Source organism: Myotis myotis, unplaced genomic scaffold (genome assembly GCF_014108235.1).
Source record: "Myotis myotis isolate mMyoMyo1 unplaced genomic scaffold, mMyoMyo1.p scaffold_m19_p_2, whole genome shotgun sequence".
In the NCBI taxonomy this organism is placed as follows: Eukaryota; Metazoa; Chordata; class Mammalia; order Chiroptera; family Vespertilionidae; genus Myotis; species Myotis myotis.
This window is the reverse complement of record NW_023416324.1, coordinates 19,451,219-19,469,473: the sequence shown is the minus strand read 5'-3', so window position 1 is coordinate 19,469,473 and position 18,255 is coordinate 19,451,219. Positions and strand designations below refer to the sequence as shown.

The 18,255-nt window shown below is 50.5% G+C and overlaps 1 protein-coding gene across 1 annotated transcript; it reads right to left on the bottom strand.

Annotated features, from left to right (window-relative positions):
- Positions 1 to 378: 378 nt before the first annotated feature.
- On the bottom strand, positions 379 to 15,259 carry TXLNA (taxilin alpha). The gene is made up of 11 exons (XM_036351821.1): positions 15,101 to 15,259; positions 14,392 to 14,600; positions 13,479 to 13,814; positions 10,938 to 11,029; positions 9,694 to 9,864; positions 7,689 to 7,883; positions 5,742 to 5,861; positions 5,470 to 5,544; positions 4,894 to 4,986; positions 4,440 to 4,535; positions 379 to 3,729 (listed from the first exon to the last, which is right to left on the bottom strand). The coding sequence occupies exons 2-11, from the start codon at positions 14,567 to 14,569 to the stop codon at positions 3,403 to 3,405; spliced, it is 1,683 nt and encodes a 560-aa protein (XP_036207714.1). The 5' UTR covers positions 14,570 to 14,600; positions 15,101 to 15,259; the 3' UTR covers positions 379 to 3,402.
- Between the last annotated feature and the right edge of the window lie 2,996 nt (positions 15,260 to 18,255).

Below are 18,255 nucleotides of genomic sequence, written 5' to 3'. Positions count from 1 at the left end.
CAGGTATCCACCCCTATTCTCTTGCTGAAGGGGACAGGGCCTTCTTCCTCTTTGGTCCCATAGGACAACCACCCCTTCCACATCCGAACATCCCTTTTCCCCTCACCAGCCTGTGAGCCCTCCGAGGGTAGGGCCAATTTTTGACTTTGTGAGAATCATTTCCGGTGCTCCCACACATATGTGTATCATGTCAGCTTTGCCAAGGGCTCCACTTGGGCAGCTCCAGTGAGTCTGTATCCTGAGCTGGAAGGGAGGGAGGGCACTCTGGAAGATGCAGGGTGTCAGGGCACAGCCAGACTTGGCAGAAGATCCAGACAAATCACTGATGGCTGGATGGATTCACAAGTCTGAATGACCACAAAGGTCAGGACAGAAGCAATAAGGCAACAGACTCTTTATTTAATAGGGTTTAAAATACATCAAAATCAAGTCCCTGGCTGTTGTGAATACCAAAATGAGACAAAAAAAAACCAACAAAAAAAACCTGTCAGCACAGCTTCAAACAAATCTGGGAGGCCAAGGTGGGCCATAAGGGAAGCAGTTAGAGACAGACGGCAGCACCCCTCCCCCAGGAGGTGGGTACCTGGCTGTCCCTGGGGTGACCTTCTGTGCTGTGCAAGGTGGGAGGGCTGGGGCAGCTGGAGAATCAGCTCAGCAGGCCTTGGCCCTCCCCTAGACACCAGGGCAACCACAGTTGGGGTAGAGGAGGGAAAATAACCATCTTTACAGACATAACATTCTCTTACAGAAAAAAGTGCCTGAGCTCAGCCCATGGTCCAAAAACCTCATGGAAAACAAACAAGAAAGTGCTGTTGACACCTCTTAGAATCTGGTGTACATGACGCTCTCAGCTGGACAAGGTCTGAACACAACTACTGTCAGCAGAGCCAAGGGCTCTGGGCTGTGAGCCTCGCCTGCTGTGGTCCCCTGGAGGAAAAGCTAGCAGTCCAAGAAACCAACACAGCTCTTGGTCCTAGAACTGAGGTCATGTGCATGGGACCTGCCCTAGAGAGGAAGGCACTGGCCTTCAGAGAGGCCACATCCCCTGCATCTGGCCCAGGCTCCTGGCTGGCAGCACCCAGGTACCTGGGCTGACTTTGGAAAGCGGAGCAAGCAGAACAGCTGTAGTGATTACGATTTGGTCAATGGAGTTAGAGGAATGGGATCCCTACCTACAGCCTGGCCAGGATGCCCAGAGCTGAGAGCAACGGTTCCACCCTGCCCAGGGCCTATTATTTCTGACCCGGAAGCCCAGCTGAGGCCACCTTGCTCCCTGTAGCTCCACTTGGTTTCAGAGAGCTGTTGTGCTGAGTTCCCACCCCATCACACTGGGCTCCCTCCCCGCTAACCCCATGGGCCTTAAGAGGTAGGTGAAGTGAGGCAGGCAATCATGTGGGCTATTGCAGGTCTACCTGATCTTTAAAGAGGTGGGCAAAAGCTTCTGCCCCCTCCCAATGCTTCCACAGCCCAGCAAACCCTGTATGGGGCAGTTTTTGAGTACCTCAACCCGGCATGAGTGAGGGAGCCTTACTGGAACAGGAAGAGGCATGTTCAGGGACCAATCTAGACACACCCATTTCAGAGGGGAAGACACTTCTCCACAGGAGAGCAATATCTCAGCCAGGGATGGCAAACAGGTCTCAGCACTGGCTGCTGAGGGAACTTCAAGAAATGAAATACCAAGAATGAGCAGGAAAAACTCTGAACAGAGACTAGTGGTACCTACTATGGAGCAGAGGAATGGTGTACCTTTCACTTGCCATCTCTGGTCAAAGCCAGAACAAGGAGTACTTAATACTCTTCATGAACCTATTTTATAAGAGGGATTTAAGGGCTGAAAGCATGGGCTAGTTGTGCAAGATGAAAGAACCTATATGATAATGAATTAGCTTTAAGAAAATACAGCATCAGCTCAGCCATTTCACCCACCTTGGTCCGTGGCTCCCTCAGCTACAGAAGCCCAGGCCCCGCTGGAGAGGGGACAGTCCCCAAGCCCAGCAGAGCTCTGCTTCCTGATCCAAGGCTCATCTGTTGTTCCAGAAAATTGCTCTGTATTACGGTGGCCTAATACCTTAGGCAAGTTGGCAACCAGCGGAACTTTATAGAGGAACATGTAAGGGGAGGGGATTATGGGAGTATCTGCAGCCACTTTGTGGATTTCTGGGGGTTAGTCAATTCTCATTCTTATCCATCAATTGCCAGACAAGAGCTGGGGCCCCCACACAGGAAGAAGTAGGATATCGAGGACACTCAGCTCTTACTCCTTGGACAATGGAACCAGAGCAAATCTCAAGGACTGCACAGTGGGGATGGGGGCAGGAAGCAGAAACAGACCCATAAAGCCACCGGGAACAGCTGCTCCTGGGGCCTAGCGACTGCTACATGGAGGCAGTGGTGATGGCATTGGTGGTGGCCTTCCAGGATTGAAACCCATAGGATTCAAACTCCTTTCCTTTCTCCCACAATCTGATCTCATCAAACAGGAACCTAAGCACCACATGACAGAAGTGCTGGGTGGGGTGGAGAGGGGGGTGAGGCACTGGAAGCCAGGAACCCAGGCACCACCTCTGGAGTATTCCTCCTCCCTCCTCAGAAGACCCTCCATACAAACACTGTCACGTGCAACAAAAACAAAAAAAACCTTCCGAAAGAATCCTTTGGGTGATCCCATCAATCATTTGTGCAGGCTAGAGAGGCACCTGTGAATGATAAGGCTACTGAGAAGCATCACTGGCCTGGTCCTGGCACTACCGCAGGGCAGGGGAAGCAGTGCCGAAAGGGCTCCCTACCAGCACATCATCCTACACAGAACATTCTTCAGGTTCCTTGTCTGAGGCAGGAAAGTGGTTTGATCACCAGCTCTGAGTGCCCTGCCAAGGCTCTGTCTGGGGACCCCTTTCCTGGTTAAGAAAAGCAAAGAAGCGTCCAGAGGAGCTAGGAGAGCCAGAGCTGCCAAAGCCCTGCCAACAAGAGAAACGCAGTCAGGCCTGGGTGTGTCACTTGTCATGATCCCTGAAGGGCAGGGAGGGGAGGGGTCTAAGCCTCATGTCAGGCAGAGAAATGTTCAAGTCACTGTCCTGCCAGGTCACTGAAGGAGGCTACAGATGACGACTCCGCTTCGACTCTTCAGCTCACAGAAGAGCCACTGCCTTCATCTGTACACACCCGCTCTGCATCCAGTGCAAGCCTATTTTACACTTAGAGAAATAAATGTATGAGGCCTTGCACATGTCATATGTACGTGAAGCTGACCCATGAAATTCAAACTGCAGTGTCATATGCCAGCCAGGTCAGAGCACCCTGGGCCTCAGCACTGGACTACTTAGCAGTGGGAGCCTTGCATGAGCCAGGCCTGGCTGGGCTGCTTGCTCCCTTCCCAGCATGCCCCTAGTGCCAGGCTCCCTAGGCGGTGGTGGAGGTGGGCTCCTGGGACCCTGTTTGGCCTGACGCTTCTGTGCTTGGTGCTCCGGGGCAGCAGGGAGCTTCTGTGGCTCCTGTAGAGCTAGGTGCTTGGACCCCGGACCCCTCGCCACCCTGCTCTTTGGAGGCAGTGGCAGCCTCTGGCCTTTGCTCAGGGCCGCTGTCAGTGAGGGGGCTCTGGCCACCAGCACTCAGGTCCTGTACCCTCTTGTTCAGATCGTTGCGCTCTGTCTGCAGCGCCCGGCACAGCTTCTCCAGCCGCTGGATTTTCACCTGCAGGCCCTCAAGCTCTTTGTCCCGGAGGGTTTTCTAGGGAGAGAAAGGGGGCTTTTCAGTGTCATGCCATCGATCCTCCACCTGCCACTGCCACTTGGTAGAAAACATTCACACTTTAACAACGCTGGGAGCAGACTGGAGTCCAAAGCTGGCCCCTTTCATGTGAACAGCCCTGGTTTATGCCAAGGCCTGGCTGTCAGTTGAGGGCAATGTGGTGTAGGGGAGGGGCATGGCTTAGAGACCATGTATTTCTCCATATATCTACCAGAAGACCTTGGCAAAGTACTTGGTTTTGTAGCCGATCTCCTGATCTGTTAAACTCGTCTACTAACATCAACCTCACAGATCTCAAGGGAAGGTTCAATGAACTGGCACAGCACAGACATTCAGCAGGTCTGGCTGCAGTAGCTACTCTAGCATAAAGTTACTTTCCTCTCCTACATCTCAAGTCACAAAATCAAATGATCGGGGCCACTCCACATACAAACTACACACATCATTGGCACCATTTGTTTTTCTTGTTCCTTATTCTTTTCTTCCATTTATTCCCTTTGCTTCCACTGCAGGCCTATGACTGGGTTCACCACCTCCCCTGGGGAGAGCTGGCAGTGCCTTGGACTTGGACAGACGTGCCCAGCTCCACCTCATGCCAGCTGCATCACTCACTGCTAGAACTACAGAAAACGGCCTGGTACTCAGTAACTGCACACCCCAGCCCTGGCTGCAGAGTGCACTCAGCCCACCTCTTCAGCCATCTCCAGCAGGGCCTTGTTGCTGCTTTCCCACCGGGACCGGTACATGGTGGTTTCTTTCTCCAGCTTCTTGATCTTCTTAGTCATCTGGGTTATGTGACAGGCAGAGGAAATGGTCAGGGCACAAGCTGTTTGCATCTGTGTCCCCAAGGTGGGGCAACAGTCCCATGGCAGCAGGCAAGGCAGTACAGGACACAGCCAGTGCTTCCGGTGCCACCTTAGGACCTCTCAAGTTAAATGCCCACTGCCAATAACAGGAAACGGCAAGGCAGTCCCTTCTCCAGGACAACCCGGAAGGTGAGGGAGGAAAGGGTGTGATTCCTTCTTACAGTCCCTCCCTTGGTCTCAATCACACTGTTACTGTAAACAGCTCTCAGTGAGGCACCACATTCTGAATGAAGCAGCTTGTGCCCCTGCAGCCATACCCAGCCTGGGCCAGTGTTACCTTTTCCATCTCCTGTTTGAATGTGGTGAACACCTCACTGCTTTTGGAAAGAGTGTTCTGGAACTCCTCGAACTTCTCCGTGTATAGGGCAAGCTGGGCGAGAAAGAAGCCCACAGTTAAGACCGAACTTCCCTAGAGGGCACTTCTGGTCCATACACTCAGACCCATGCTTGGCCCTCTGACCCAACAATTCCGAGATCCCATTTTTCTTCATGTAAGCCTAGAAAGTAGGATTTGGGGTGACATGTTTTTTTTTTTGTGTGTGTGTGTGTTTTTTTATGTTTGTCTTCAAATGTTTCTTCCAGAATTACATATAATTTATAGAATTAAAACCAACCATCTGTCCCCAACCCCTCAAAAGCAGCACAACTTCCAACTAGGAATGAAGTCCTTCAAGCTCACCTAGCCACCTGGTCACCACCACACAGGTGCTGGGCGGGTCCAGAGAGAACAGACTCAGCAAGGTCATATAGCAGTCAAGGTAGTCCTAGAATGAGGGTCCCATTGCCCTGCCCCCAGGACGGGTCCCAATGAGGAGACCTTGAAGGCACAGGGTCAAGATACACACAGTCTCACCTGCTGCTTCAGGTGGGTCTCCTGCTGCTTCATCAGCTCACACATCCTCTGGGACTCCACTGCCTCTTTGAGGAGCTATTTCCAAGATAGGACATAAGACCTCGTTAGAAGCCCCAAGGGGCTCTGTGTGTTTTTTGCCAAACACACCAAAACCCACTGAAGTGTCCTGCTCTGGCCAGCACCAACGTTTCCCACACAAACGTGACTATGAGCTAAGCCAGAACCCAACCCTCCTCTTCCAAGACCCCCCAACCCCAGAGCCTGAGCCTCACAAAATCCTTCTCCCGCTGGTGCCTCTCCTCTGCCTCCTTCAGCATCTCCTGGGCCTGCTGGAGCTTGGCGTCCACCAGCTGCTGCTGCAGGTCCTTGTGTTTGAAGACTTTGTCGATATGCTGCAGGAAAGCATGGTGGGAGGGGTCCACCTGTTAGGACCTGCCTTTCCCTTTCTCAGAGAGGCCGGCCTAATGGCTACAGACTCCAGGGCTCCCTGCCCAGCCTCCCATCTCAATCTGATATGCTGGACTCCCATGTGTACCATAGGACATGGGCCCCACGTCCCTGGAAAGCCTACTGTCCAACCTCACCTTATTTCTCTCCCACTGAGTCAGTCCTGGGTGAGCATAGGGGCTATGGATGAAATCAGCTTCCAGGAAGTCAATAAATACTCAAATCTCCAGCCCCAAGAGAGACCAATCCATGGGGCTCACAACCCTCACTTTTATAGCCTGACTCCCTTGTAAGGGGGAAGAAAGGGCAAAAATGACACCTCTGCCAACACAACAGCTTAGCTCTATTGGCAGAGCTCTGCTCAATCTATAGGTGAAGATTTGATATTGCAAGAAATAGCTGTCCTAACTACAGGAGGAGCCCTGGGAACCGGGACGGGTGAGAGAAGGTGATGAACTCAAGTGCTACAAAAAAAAAAAAAAAGGGATGTAGGGGAATTGTGTTTTTTGAATGAGGAAGGGAAGGTGGCTTGGGGATGTGTCCAGTTTGGGACATGAATTTCAGTCTCCTGTGATCTGAAGTGCAGAGGCTCAGAGGGGGCAGGATGGCAGTGCCTGATTCTGACTGGGGGTGGGGTGTAAATGAGGAGCATAGGGCCTGGGGCCCACAGCTCTACCTCTGCAGGTAGTACCAAATCTATTTTGCCTTGGTGGGAAACAGGTGGGGGGTGGGGTGCAGGAGGGGGAAGTCCTCAGGTTTTGAAGTAGGTGCCTCACTCTGGTGGCTCAGTAAGCCTCCATGTCTTTCAGTTCTGTAGGACAGGAACCAAACCAACTCCTCTCAAACCACATGCATCACAAGCAGCCTTGTTCCCAGAGGAGGCCCCTCCAGGCCCTGCATACAATGATTGCCACACTGGACTGTCCCACCTATCACCTATCACCACACCTCCAGGGCCTAGGAAGGGGTCTGGTCTGGGACTGTAAGGTAGCTGGCAGTCTCTCTTTTCACAAAGAAACAGAGGCCCAGAAAAGCCAAGCATGTGAAGACCCCAAGAGAGGGACTCTGGTGACTGGGGCAGAAGAGCAGCAAGGAATCAGAGGACGTAGCCTTTAGAGTAGATCACTGACCCTAGGTCTAGCTCCTCCCCTGGGATTTCAAATTCTAAAAAATTCTGAAAACTGACATTGTCAGAAGTTGGCAGACAAACATGACCTGTACCTTTGTATGGCTAATTATAATGTAGGTGAGGATACTCACAAGTTAAACTGCGTAAATATTTTATTTTTGAAAAATATATTTTATTGATTTTTTACAGAGAGGAAGGGAAAGAGATAGAGTTAGAAACATCAATGAGAGAGAAACATTGATCAGCTGCCTCCTGCACACCTCCCACTAGGGATGTGCCCGCAACCAAGGTACATACATGCCCCTGACTGGAATCGAACCTGGGACCTTTCAGGCCGCAGGCCAACGCTCTATCCACTGAGCCAAACCGGTCAGGGCATAAACTGCGTAAATATTAATGTGTCTGATTTGGGGGCGCGTGCAAGAGGCAGCCAATCAATGATTCTCTCTCATCATTGATGTTTCTATCCCTCTCTCCCTCTCCCTTCCTTTCTGAAACCAATCAATCAATGGATACTGAAAACTCTTAAAAAAATAAAAAATAGAATAGGAGAATGGAATGAAGCCCGAAAAGTGCTGTCCCAGTGCCTGCCACACCCACACCCTCCAATTCCCTGGCCAAGGTGCTGTCCACAACACCTCACCTCCTCTCGCAGCTCATACTGCTCAATCAGCTTCTTCAGCCTCTCAGCCAGCTCCATGTTCTCCTGGCGCAGCTTGGAATTGCGCTCATTGTGCTGTTCCATCTGTAGCTGAATGTCATTCAGCGTCACCTGGAAGTGCGAGGTCACCTCCTTGCGTTTCTCCTCCTCTTCCCGGGCCCGCTGCACGCCTTCTTCCTGGGCAGGGAAGTCAGACCCAGTTCCATCATCGATTGCTCCCCAGCCAGCCTCGCAAGGCTCCTCCCCCTGCCACCCAACTAGCCCGGGATGGGCTCTATCAATAGTCCTCCCTGCTCTCAAATTGATGAATAGCCAGGCTCCAAGATGTCAAGGAATGGGGGCTCCTAATGGACCCTTCTGTATCTCAGGTGGCAACAAGTGAGAGAGCCTCTCCCTAGAAAATGCAGGCATCCTTGTTAAGAGCCGTTCTAAAGAACTCTGGATCTCCTAAGCCTATGCTTCCAGACTTATAAAGTAGTCTCTCTTTTTTTTTTTTTAGTGAATTTTTAGAGAGAGGAAGGGAAACAGGGAGGGAAGTGGGAGGGAAAGGGAGAGAAATATCGATTTGTTGTTCCACTTACTTAATGCATTTATTGGTTGTGTCTTGTATGTGCCCTGACCGGAGATCAAACCCACACCCTGAGGTATTGGGACAGGCTCTAAGTAACTGAGCTACCTGGCTGGGCCTTAATAGTCTTGTTTTAATGTGCTTTCATATTTGACAGCCACCCCCCACATACCATCAAGTAGTTATGATTCAGAAATACCCAGGTTTGGCAAAGTTGTTCAGAATTAGGCACTCAGACACAGTTAGTGGGAAGGCAATCTGGACATATCACTTCTGAGATTTATCTTAGATAAATTCTGTGTAATTAGACAGGGACATATGTAACAAGAATTTTCACTAACTCTATATACTAGAGAACCGGTGCATGAAATTCATGCATGGGTAGGGTCCCCAGGCCTGGCTGGCGACCAGTGCTGATCTGCAGGGCGACTGGTGGGGTGATTGGGAGCCCCCTCCCCTCCGTGGCTGGCCTATGGGCAGCTCCTGCATTGAGCATCTGCCCCCTGGTGGTCAGTGCACATCATAGCAACTGGGCGTTCGGCTGTTCAGTCAATTTGCATATTAGGCTTTTGTTATATAGGATAATAGTAAAAAATTGGAAGCTACCCAAAAATACCTTAATGAGGACAGGAATAAAATGCAATATACCCATATAATGACATTGCTGAAAAGAATGAGATAGCTCTATGTATAACGACAGGGAGGAAAGATAAAGCGTTGTGTAAAGTGAGAAAATGGAATAGGATATGGAAAAATACATGTATAATATTTTTACTTAAAAAACTGTATGTAAGATTTTCTATGTAGATAGGAAAGTTAAAAGGTTGTACTTAAACTTACATATTAGTAGGTTTACTTCCCAGCAGTTTCTGCTGGCCACTGGGGTTGAGGACAGTGGGTGACTATTACCTTTGACTTGTTAACTTTTATCATCTTACATCAAACACATTAAATTTATAATGTTTTAAAAGACAAATTAAAAACGAGCAAAGCAAGTTGCAAAATACCATATATTTACTGATCCAAATTGTATGACCTGGAGGTCACAGCAGTGACCAGGCTTTAACCAGTGACCCCACCCTAGGAAAGGCAGAACAAGGAGAAAGGACCCACATTCCTGACTGACCAACACCGGGACAAGAGCTGCTGGTCAGCACTGGACCCCAGCTTACCTGGGGACTATGATGGAGTTGAGAACTCCTGAAGGCAAGCACTCTGGGTTCTTTGATTCTTAGCCTTTACCTTCCCTACTACAAGTACATTTCAAATGGTTAGAAGTAGTTCTTGCTAATCAGGGCATTACTGGGGAAATCTACTTCTGTACTGAAAACCTGCGCTAGTTTTTAAGGGAAAAGCCGCCAAAGATAAGTGGAAGTTAAGGGAACCAATTGTCCATCTTAGGGGGCCCAGCCAGCCTACCTTGAGGGAACGGTTGTGGCGCTGCAGCTCGCGGCACAGGCTCTCGAGCTTGCTGCGGGCCAGGATGGCCTTGCTGTGCTCACCGCGCAGGTGGTCCTTCTCCTGCACCAGCTGGCTCTGCTTCTTCTGCAGGAGCTTCATCTGCTTCTGGGAGTTCCGATGTTCCTCCAGCTGGGACCGGAGGGCAGGTAAGTACCCTGGGAGGCTCTTCCCATGGGGATCCAGGGTCCCCTGGGCTGACCTAACCCGGGCCCTCTCCCCCAACTCCAGCCATAACAGCTCAGGCCGGACACTGTGCGGGCACTCCATTTGCTCCTCACAATAACCCTTAGGGCCCCCATACCTCAAGGATACAGAAATGGACACTCAGATAGGACAGAAGCACACAGCCAGCAGATCCCAGTTTCTCTCCCAGTTCTCAGACCACTACATTCCCCCAATTCAGGGGACACTCATGCCCTCAGATGAGATCACCTGCTACTCCTCTTTGTCTTACACTTAACAACACATCCAGATTCAGAGTAGTCACATTTCAATCGGCAACTCTGTCATCACTCAGAACTGCATCCACCTCCAAGATCTCATCCCAAGCCAGGACCACCACGTATCTTCCAAGCTCATCCTCTCCAATCCATATCTGAGGTCTCAGGTCTACTACCCTATTGACCTTCAAGCCTTTGAACCAACCACTCTTTCACTTTCCTTTAAATAATCTCTTTCTCACTCAGCTTAAATTCCTTATGCCCTCATCGCTTTTGCTCTCTTTTCCCAGAAAAATTCCACTTTATTTACAGGAACTAAGGAGCTAAAGGAACAAGCTAAATGCCACCACAAAGCTAGAACAGGACAACTGATCTGCAGGGCAGATCGATGAAAACTGCTTTGGAGTAAAGGAGGGAAAAAGTCGTAACAACACAACGTAATAAATGTACCTCCTTTGGATCCTGATTTGATCAAAGTGACATTTTTAAACAACTGGGGAAATCTGACTACAGACTGGGTATTAAGAGAAAATCAAATGATTAATGTTGTTGCACTGGGATGTACAATTTCTCTTCTTACTGTACTGCCAGACCGAAAGGTGGCTGGGACTAGACCCCCCCCCCCAGTCAGATACGGAAAAGGCTGAGAGAGGTTGAACAGAAATTAAGCCACCCACCTGCCCTTGTACCCTCAACCCCATACTGGGTGGCCTGCTGATGTTCCGAGGCAGAGAGGGTGCAAGGAGAAGGGGGAGAACTGACCAGTTCAGCATACTTCTTGCACAGAGCTGCCAGCTTCTCCTCTGGGGTACTCAGTGTGTTCAATGTCTGCATCAGTAATGTGATCTCCTTTCCTGCAAAGTACAGGGAACAAAGGCATGTACCCCTTTCTCTGGGAGTCCCCTCCAGGCCTGGGCCCACTATCGTACTTTACATTTCTGTTTGTTGAACTGGCTGCCTTTCCTGCTACTCTGTGTGCTTCATGAGGTCTGCAACCAACTCAATTCTGCCTACCAATGCAGCTCAGTGCTGTCCCTAGTGGCCCTCGCTGAGGACATGCTCAACAAATACTTATTAAATGAATGACTGGCCCTAACCGGTTTGGCTCAGTGGATAGAGCATCGGCCAGCAGATCGAAGGGTCTGGGGTTCAATTCCAGTCAAGGGCATGTACCTGGGTTGCAGGCTCCTCCCTGGTCCAGGCCCTGGTCAGGGCTTGTGCAGGAAGCAACCAATCGATGTGTTTCTCTCACATAGATGTTTCTCTGTGTCCTTCCCTCTCTTCTACTCTCCCTAAATATCAATAGAAAAATATCCTCGGGTGAGGATTAACAACAACAAAAACGAATGACCGAATCTCTGTGGAATCTCCTTGGTGAGCACCAGGAATGGGAGAAAAAAACAACTACCTGCTCTACCAACAGGTTTAAGAAAGGTGTTCCTGCCCGGCCAGCATGGCTCCATGGCTGAGCATCAACCTGTGAACCAGAATGTCACGGTTTGATTCACATACCCGGTTGCGGGCTTGATCCCCAGTAGGGGGCATGCAGGAGGCAGCCCATCCATGATTCTCTCACATCATTGATGTTTCTCTCTCTCTCTCCCTCTCCCTTCCTCTCTGAAATCAATAAAGATATTAAATATGTGTGTGGCCCTGGCTGGTTTGGCTGAGTGGATAGAGCATCGGCCTGTGGACTGAAGAGTCCTGGGTTCGATTCCAGTCAAGGGCACATGCCTGGGTTGCGGGCTTGATTCCCGGTGGGGGGCATGCAGGAGGCAGCCAATCAATGATTCTTTCTCATCATTGATATTTCTATCTCTCTCCCTCTCCCTTCCTCTCTGAAATCAATAAAAATATGTTTTTAAAAAGCCCTAACCGGTTTTGCTCAGTGGATAGAGCATCGGCCTGCGGACTGAAAGGTCCCAGGTTCGATTCTGGTCAAGGGCATGTACCTTGGTTGCGGGCACATCCCCAGTAGGGTGTGTGCAGGAGGCAGCTAATCAATGTTTCTCTCTCATCGATGTTTCTAACTATCCCTCTCCCTTCCTCTCTGTAAAAAAATCAATAAAATATATTTTAAAAAAATGTGTTTGTGTGTGTATATATATCTGATCTATGAATTCAGTACTACTGTTTCAATGCAAGGAATTCCCCTCTGAAATAGAAAGGATGCAAAAAGGAACAGGTCTCCTTGAGAATTATGAAAGTCTTTATATATATATATATATATATATATATATATATATATATATATATATATATTATTGATTTTTTAAAGAAAGGAAGAGAGAGGGGTAGAGAGTTAGAAACATCGATGAGAGAGAAACATCAATCAGCTGCCTCCTGCACACTCCCCCCACAGGGGATGTGCCCACAACCAAGGTACATGTCCTTGACCGGAATCGAACCTGGGACCCTTGAGTCTGCAGGCCGACGCTCTATCCACTGAGCCAAACTGGTCAGGGCAAGAATTATGAAACTCTTATCAACAGAAGTAGCCAAACAGGGAACTTAAGACACAATAGCCCTCTACTTCCACCCTCACCCAAATTACTTTCCTGCAATGCCTGTGCCTGAGTCAGACTCTTCCCTCTGTCTCCCTGGAGGGCCACTGTACATAGCACAGCACTAGACTTCTGCAATGGCAACCCTGGGAGGCTCCAAGAGAGACTGCAAATCACTGGCACAACGGGCCAAACCCAACCCACAGATAGGTTTTGTTTGGCTCCTAGCATACCAATTGCCAACTGTTAAAAATCTAGAGATTGCACATAACTCTGGTTGGGTTTTTTTTTTTTTTTAAAGGAAAACTAGACTTAGCCTGTAGTTTTACATGCTATCAACTTGCTGGGACCAGGTGGCAGTAACCCTTGGATGAAGTGGGCACTTTCTTGGCTAGCTTGGCTTATTTGAGTTCTCAACCCTGGTCTAGTCCACTTCTCTTACTGTAGAGAAGTGACAGCTAAGGACGAAAAAGGGGAAAGGCCTTGCCTAAGGTCGCACAGATGAGAAATGGTGCTGACTGGCACAGGAGTCCCCCCAGGTCTCCTGCTCCCCATTTTCTCAGAGAGCAGGTTGGATTTCGCTTCTCACTTGCTCCCAAGGCCAGAAGTCCCTGTGCAGTGAACAACCTGCACACCTCTATGCTACGGCCCCACAGCCCTGGCTGTGATTAAGCTGGTGTGGCCGCTGCACTGGGAAGCAGGGTTTACTCCGAATCCTAGCAGAGCAGGCTAGCCCAAAGAAGGTCAGGTCCAAACACCCTCCCCTCACCAGCCTCACAAGTAGTTGCCCTCTGCTCACCCAGACCCTTGGCTTTCTTCTTCTCTTGTGGCCTTCGGTGGTCTCGGTCTCCCATCTCATCACTTGCCCGGATCTCGTCTGTGCCTGGCTCCCCCTTAGAGGTCTTCTCACCATTGACTACTGGGATCTCTGGCTCAGGCTCCCCATTCCTCGAGGCATAGGTCCGGGACTTCTCTGCATCGTCAGGTTCCACAGGCTCACCCTGGGCACCATCCTCACCTGGGCCCCCCTGATTGTTGTCCACACAGTATGTACTCAGGATGTCTTCCAACTGGCGGCTCAGCTCCTCTGAGACATCACGGAGGGCCCCAGGCCGAGAGCCTTTGGCCTGTGCTCCTACAGGAGGAGGAAGGGCAGAATGTGAAATGAGAAGGTGATACCACTGGTTGGGATTTATTCAGGCCCAAACTTACTGGTTTGGATTAAATGTGGCCTAACTTCTGTAAGCCTCAGTTTATTTACCTATAAAATGAGAGGAGTATTTCTTTTCTGAGTATAAAAGAAATCCGGTAAAGCCTTCCGCACAGAGGGATGGCATGTAGCAGGAGCTCAATGTCTAATCCACCCCCTTCTCCTCCTAGTGACCATCATTTCTTGATAGTAAAAAAGTTCCGGAAGTGCCTCCACTATGAAGAGCAGTTACCCCCTGGCACAGGAGGCGTTTCCAACCTGGACTTGCAAGCTGGTGTCTCGTTTGACTGCTCGGGATTTCATCCCGCCAGAGCCTTCTCCCAAGAGCTCTTTCTGCTCCTGTGCTTAGCGCCCAAGGCTCTCCTATCTCCCAGACCCGCACTTCCCCGCCCATTCTAACTTCCTTCTTTCTGGGTCCACAGGGGCCTCTACCTCCAGAAGCTAGACTGGCGCACCGCAAGCTCCTCCCCCGGCCCGCAGGGAAAGCAGGGCTGGCACACACCCTCCGTCTTCCCGGGAGTCTGGCGGGCGGAACCTTCGGCTTGTGCCGCGGAGGCCGCCCGGCTGGGCAGCCCCTGGGCTCCGGCTGGTCCGGCTTCCACTTGCCCCGGGTTGCTTTTTGGGTTGGAAGTGTGGCCTGATTGCTTGGCAGCCCCGTTCTTTTTGTCTTGGTTCTTCATTGTGGTTGCAGTGCGAGGCGAGGAGCCGATCCTATAGAAACAAGCACACTCGCTATTTCCCAAGCCTTCGGAATTCTTCTCAGCCTGGATCGGAATTCCCGATACCGGATGCACCAAGCTTCTAAACACAAACTGGCCGGCCTGCCCCGGCGGTAACCCTCGGTTCCCTCCGTCTCCGGCGGGTCAGGGGAGCCTGGTGTGCACAGGCAGGTGGTCGGGGCGCTGCTCCGGGCGCAGGGGAAGAAAGGCCTCCTTCTCCCTGAGTCCTCTTCCCGACACAACGCGGGCCCCGCAGGCTCCGCCGAGCGCGGGATAGGTTCCCGGCCGGTGACTGACGTGGCGGGACGCTCGATTCCTGGCCTCTCCCCCGCCTCCCGGGCCCCACATGGGCCTCCCTCCCACCCCCCGCGCGCACAGCCACCCACGCCCCGCGAGCCGCCCGCTCTCAGCCACCCGCGCACGCGCAGAGGCCTCAGCCCTGCCCTCCGGCCCGAGCCCTCGCGCGGAATCTGCGTGACTCTTCCCACTGACCGAAAGCGCTCAGGCCTACGGGCCCTCTGATCGCCTCCTCCCTCCAGCCGCCACGGGACGGACCCCACAGCCGACGTCCTCACGGCTTCGCCCCCGGTAGCCGCGCACCGGAAACCCGGGTAACCGCTGCCGGCAGAGCCGCCTGCTCCCCGCAGCCAATCAGTAGCCGGCTCTCGCGCGGGGCTTGCTGGGAAAGATGAAGAGACGCGGCCTCTGAGGCGGGCAAGCTGGGAAGGCGGGGGCAGGGAAAAGACTACACGTCCCTCCATGCACCGGGGATGACCCTCCACTCCCAGGATACAATAGGAAGGGCTTTAGCTCTAGGTGCCAGAAACTCAGGAGGTCCGGAAGGAGCTGGTCATTCTGCGCAACGACTCACGTCAAGCTTGTTTCTCTCGCTCAGAAGCTGTGATTCAGCCCCAAAAGCCTTGCGCCTGAATCTTCTTTCTTGCACGCTCCCACCAACACTTCCCCCATGCTGTGAACATGTATGACCGTCTGGGAAACTTGTATTGCAGTCCCAACTCCATCATGAATTTGCTACCTGACTGGGCATTCTTTTCTCTCCTCAGGACTCAATTTCCGTACTCAGGTGGAAGCTTTCAGTAACAATAGTAGTTCTCTGAGTGCTTACGATGTGCATATATATATGTAAATATATATTTGATTTCAGAGTGGAAGGGAGAGGGAGAGAGAGAGAGAGAAATATATATCAATGATGAGAGAGGATCATTGACTGGCTGCCTCCTGCAAGCCCCCTACTGGGGATCAAGCCCACAACCCAGGCATGTGCCCTTGACCAGAATCGAACCTGGGACCCTTCAGTCCGCAGGCCAATGCTCTATAGATGTTTCTGTCTTATCACTCTCCCTTCCTCTCTAAAAATCAATTTTAAGAAAACATTTTTTAAAAACTTGTGAAAGTAGGTTATATTTTTTTCTCTACCCATTACCAACATGAATCACTTTTTGGAAGGAGCTGAGGAGACCCTGAAAGTAGTTTAGCCTCAGCCAATTCCTGAGCCTTTTCTCTGACTGGCCCATCCTCTACTTTTACTATATCCAGGACTTCACAGGTTTTTGCAAGTGCTATTCTAGTTTACAAATTACTTTTCTAGCAAAAACATTTTTTTGAGGCCCAACTCAAAGGTTACTTCAGAGTCTTCCAGTGCTCCGCTTGCAGTCTGTACTAGCTCCCAACGTCTGGATAGAGTTCTGTTACACATTAGGTGTTGAAATTATTTGCTTACAAATCAATGAACATTACAAGAACTGTTGGCTAAGTCCTCTAGTTCTAAAGCGTAGAATTTCTGGGGGCAGAATGTTTCACTTGTTGTGCAAATCAGCATTGTTTTAGGGCTCTTTTAAAAATATATATATTTTACTGATTTGTAGAGAAGGGAGGGGAAGAAACATCCATGTGAGAACATAATATTGATTGGCTGACTCCTGCATGCCTCTTATTGGGGAATGGAGCCTGAAACTCAGGCATATGCCCTAATCAAGAGTGAACTGGCAACCTGTCAATGCCCAGCCAACTGAGCCACATCGGTCAGGGCTGTTTTAGGGCTCCTAAGGTATGAAGTGTTTTTCCCAGTTAAGAGACTCCTGGGCAGTGGTCTTTCCCTTCCCTTAGGCAGCCAAAGTTCATATTTACCAGGTAACATTGAGAGGTAATGTGGTATAATAATGGTGAAACTCACGGCCAGAACGTTTTGGAATCCAGATCACAGGAACCCAAGGCTTGATTATTTCCAGAAAAGCATGTTGGAAATTTGTTGAAGAGGCAATATATAAATCAGACTTTGCTCAATTTCCACAGGATGAAGGTGTTCTAGGCAGATAAAGAACATAGTAAACAACAACAAAGTGAGGGGTGGAGCAGTGTAACAGGAAGGATCAAGTGGAATAAGCAGGCAAGAAATAACAAAGTCTGGCCTTGACCAGCAGCTAGCACAGTTGGTTAGAGTGTCATCCCAATATGCCAAGGTTGTGGGTTTGATTCCCCAGTCAAGGCACATACAAGAATCAATCAATGAATGCATAAATATGTGGGGCCACAAATCTATGTTTCTTTCTCTCTCTAAAACCAATAAAAATTATTTTAAGAGTAATAACTAAATCTGATATCACGTATTAAAAAGTTACTTTCTCCTGTGCTACCAAAGAAAATAGCAACAATATTAGAACCTGCCATTGAGTCAGGGAGACCATTTAGAATGGTGGTGATTGTGGCCAGAGCTCTTGCCGATTGTTTTCTTTTTTTTTTTTTTTAATATATTTTATTGAGTTTTTTTTTTTTTTCTTTTTTTTTTTCTACAGAGAGGAAAGGAGAGAGATAGAGAGCCAGAAACATCGGTGAGAGAGAAACATCAACCAGCCGCCTCCTGCACACTCCCCACTGGGGATGTGCCCACAACCAAGGTACATGCCCCTGACCAGAATCGAACTTGGGACCCGTCAGTCCGCAGGCCAACGCTCTATCCACCAAGCCAAACCGGTTTCGGCCCAATTGTTTTCAAGCAGAAACTCAAGCCTGGTAATGCCAGATATTTTTCAAGATAGTTATCTATTTTAAAACTAGAGGTCCGGTGCACAAAAATTTGTGCACTCAGGGCGGGTGGGTGGGGGGGAGGGTCCCTCAGCCCAGCCTGTGCCCTCTCGCGGCCTGGGATCCCTCGGGGGATGACCACCTGCTGGCTTTGGCCTGCTCCCCGGGGGATTGGGCCTAAGCTGGCAATCAGACATCCCTCTGGCAGCCCGGCAGCCCTTGGGGGATGTCCACTTGCCAGCGGGGAGCAGACCTAAGCTGCAGTCGGACATCCTTAGCGCTGCTGAGGAGGCAGGAGAGGCTCCCACCACCACCGCTGTACTGGTAGCCATCTGCCTGGCTTGTGGCTGAGCAGAGCTCCCCCATGTGGGAGCGCACTGACCACCAGAGGGCAGCTCCTGCATTGAGCGTCTGCCCCCTGGTGGTCAGTGTGTGTCATAGTGACCAGTCATTCCCTGTCTTTCTGCTGTTAGGGTCAGTTTGCATATTACCCTTTTACTATATAGGATAGAGGCCTGGTGCACGGGTGGGGACTGGCTGGTTTGCCCTGAAGGGTGTCCCAGATCAGGGTGGGGGTTCCGCTTGGGTGCCTGGCCAGCCTGGGT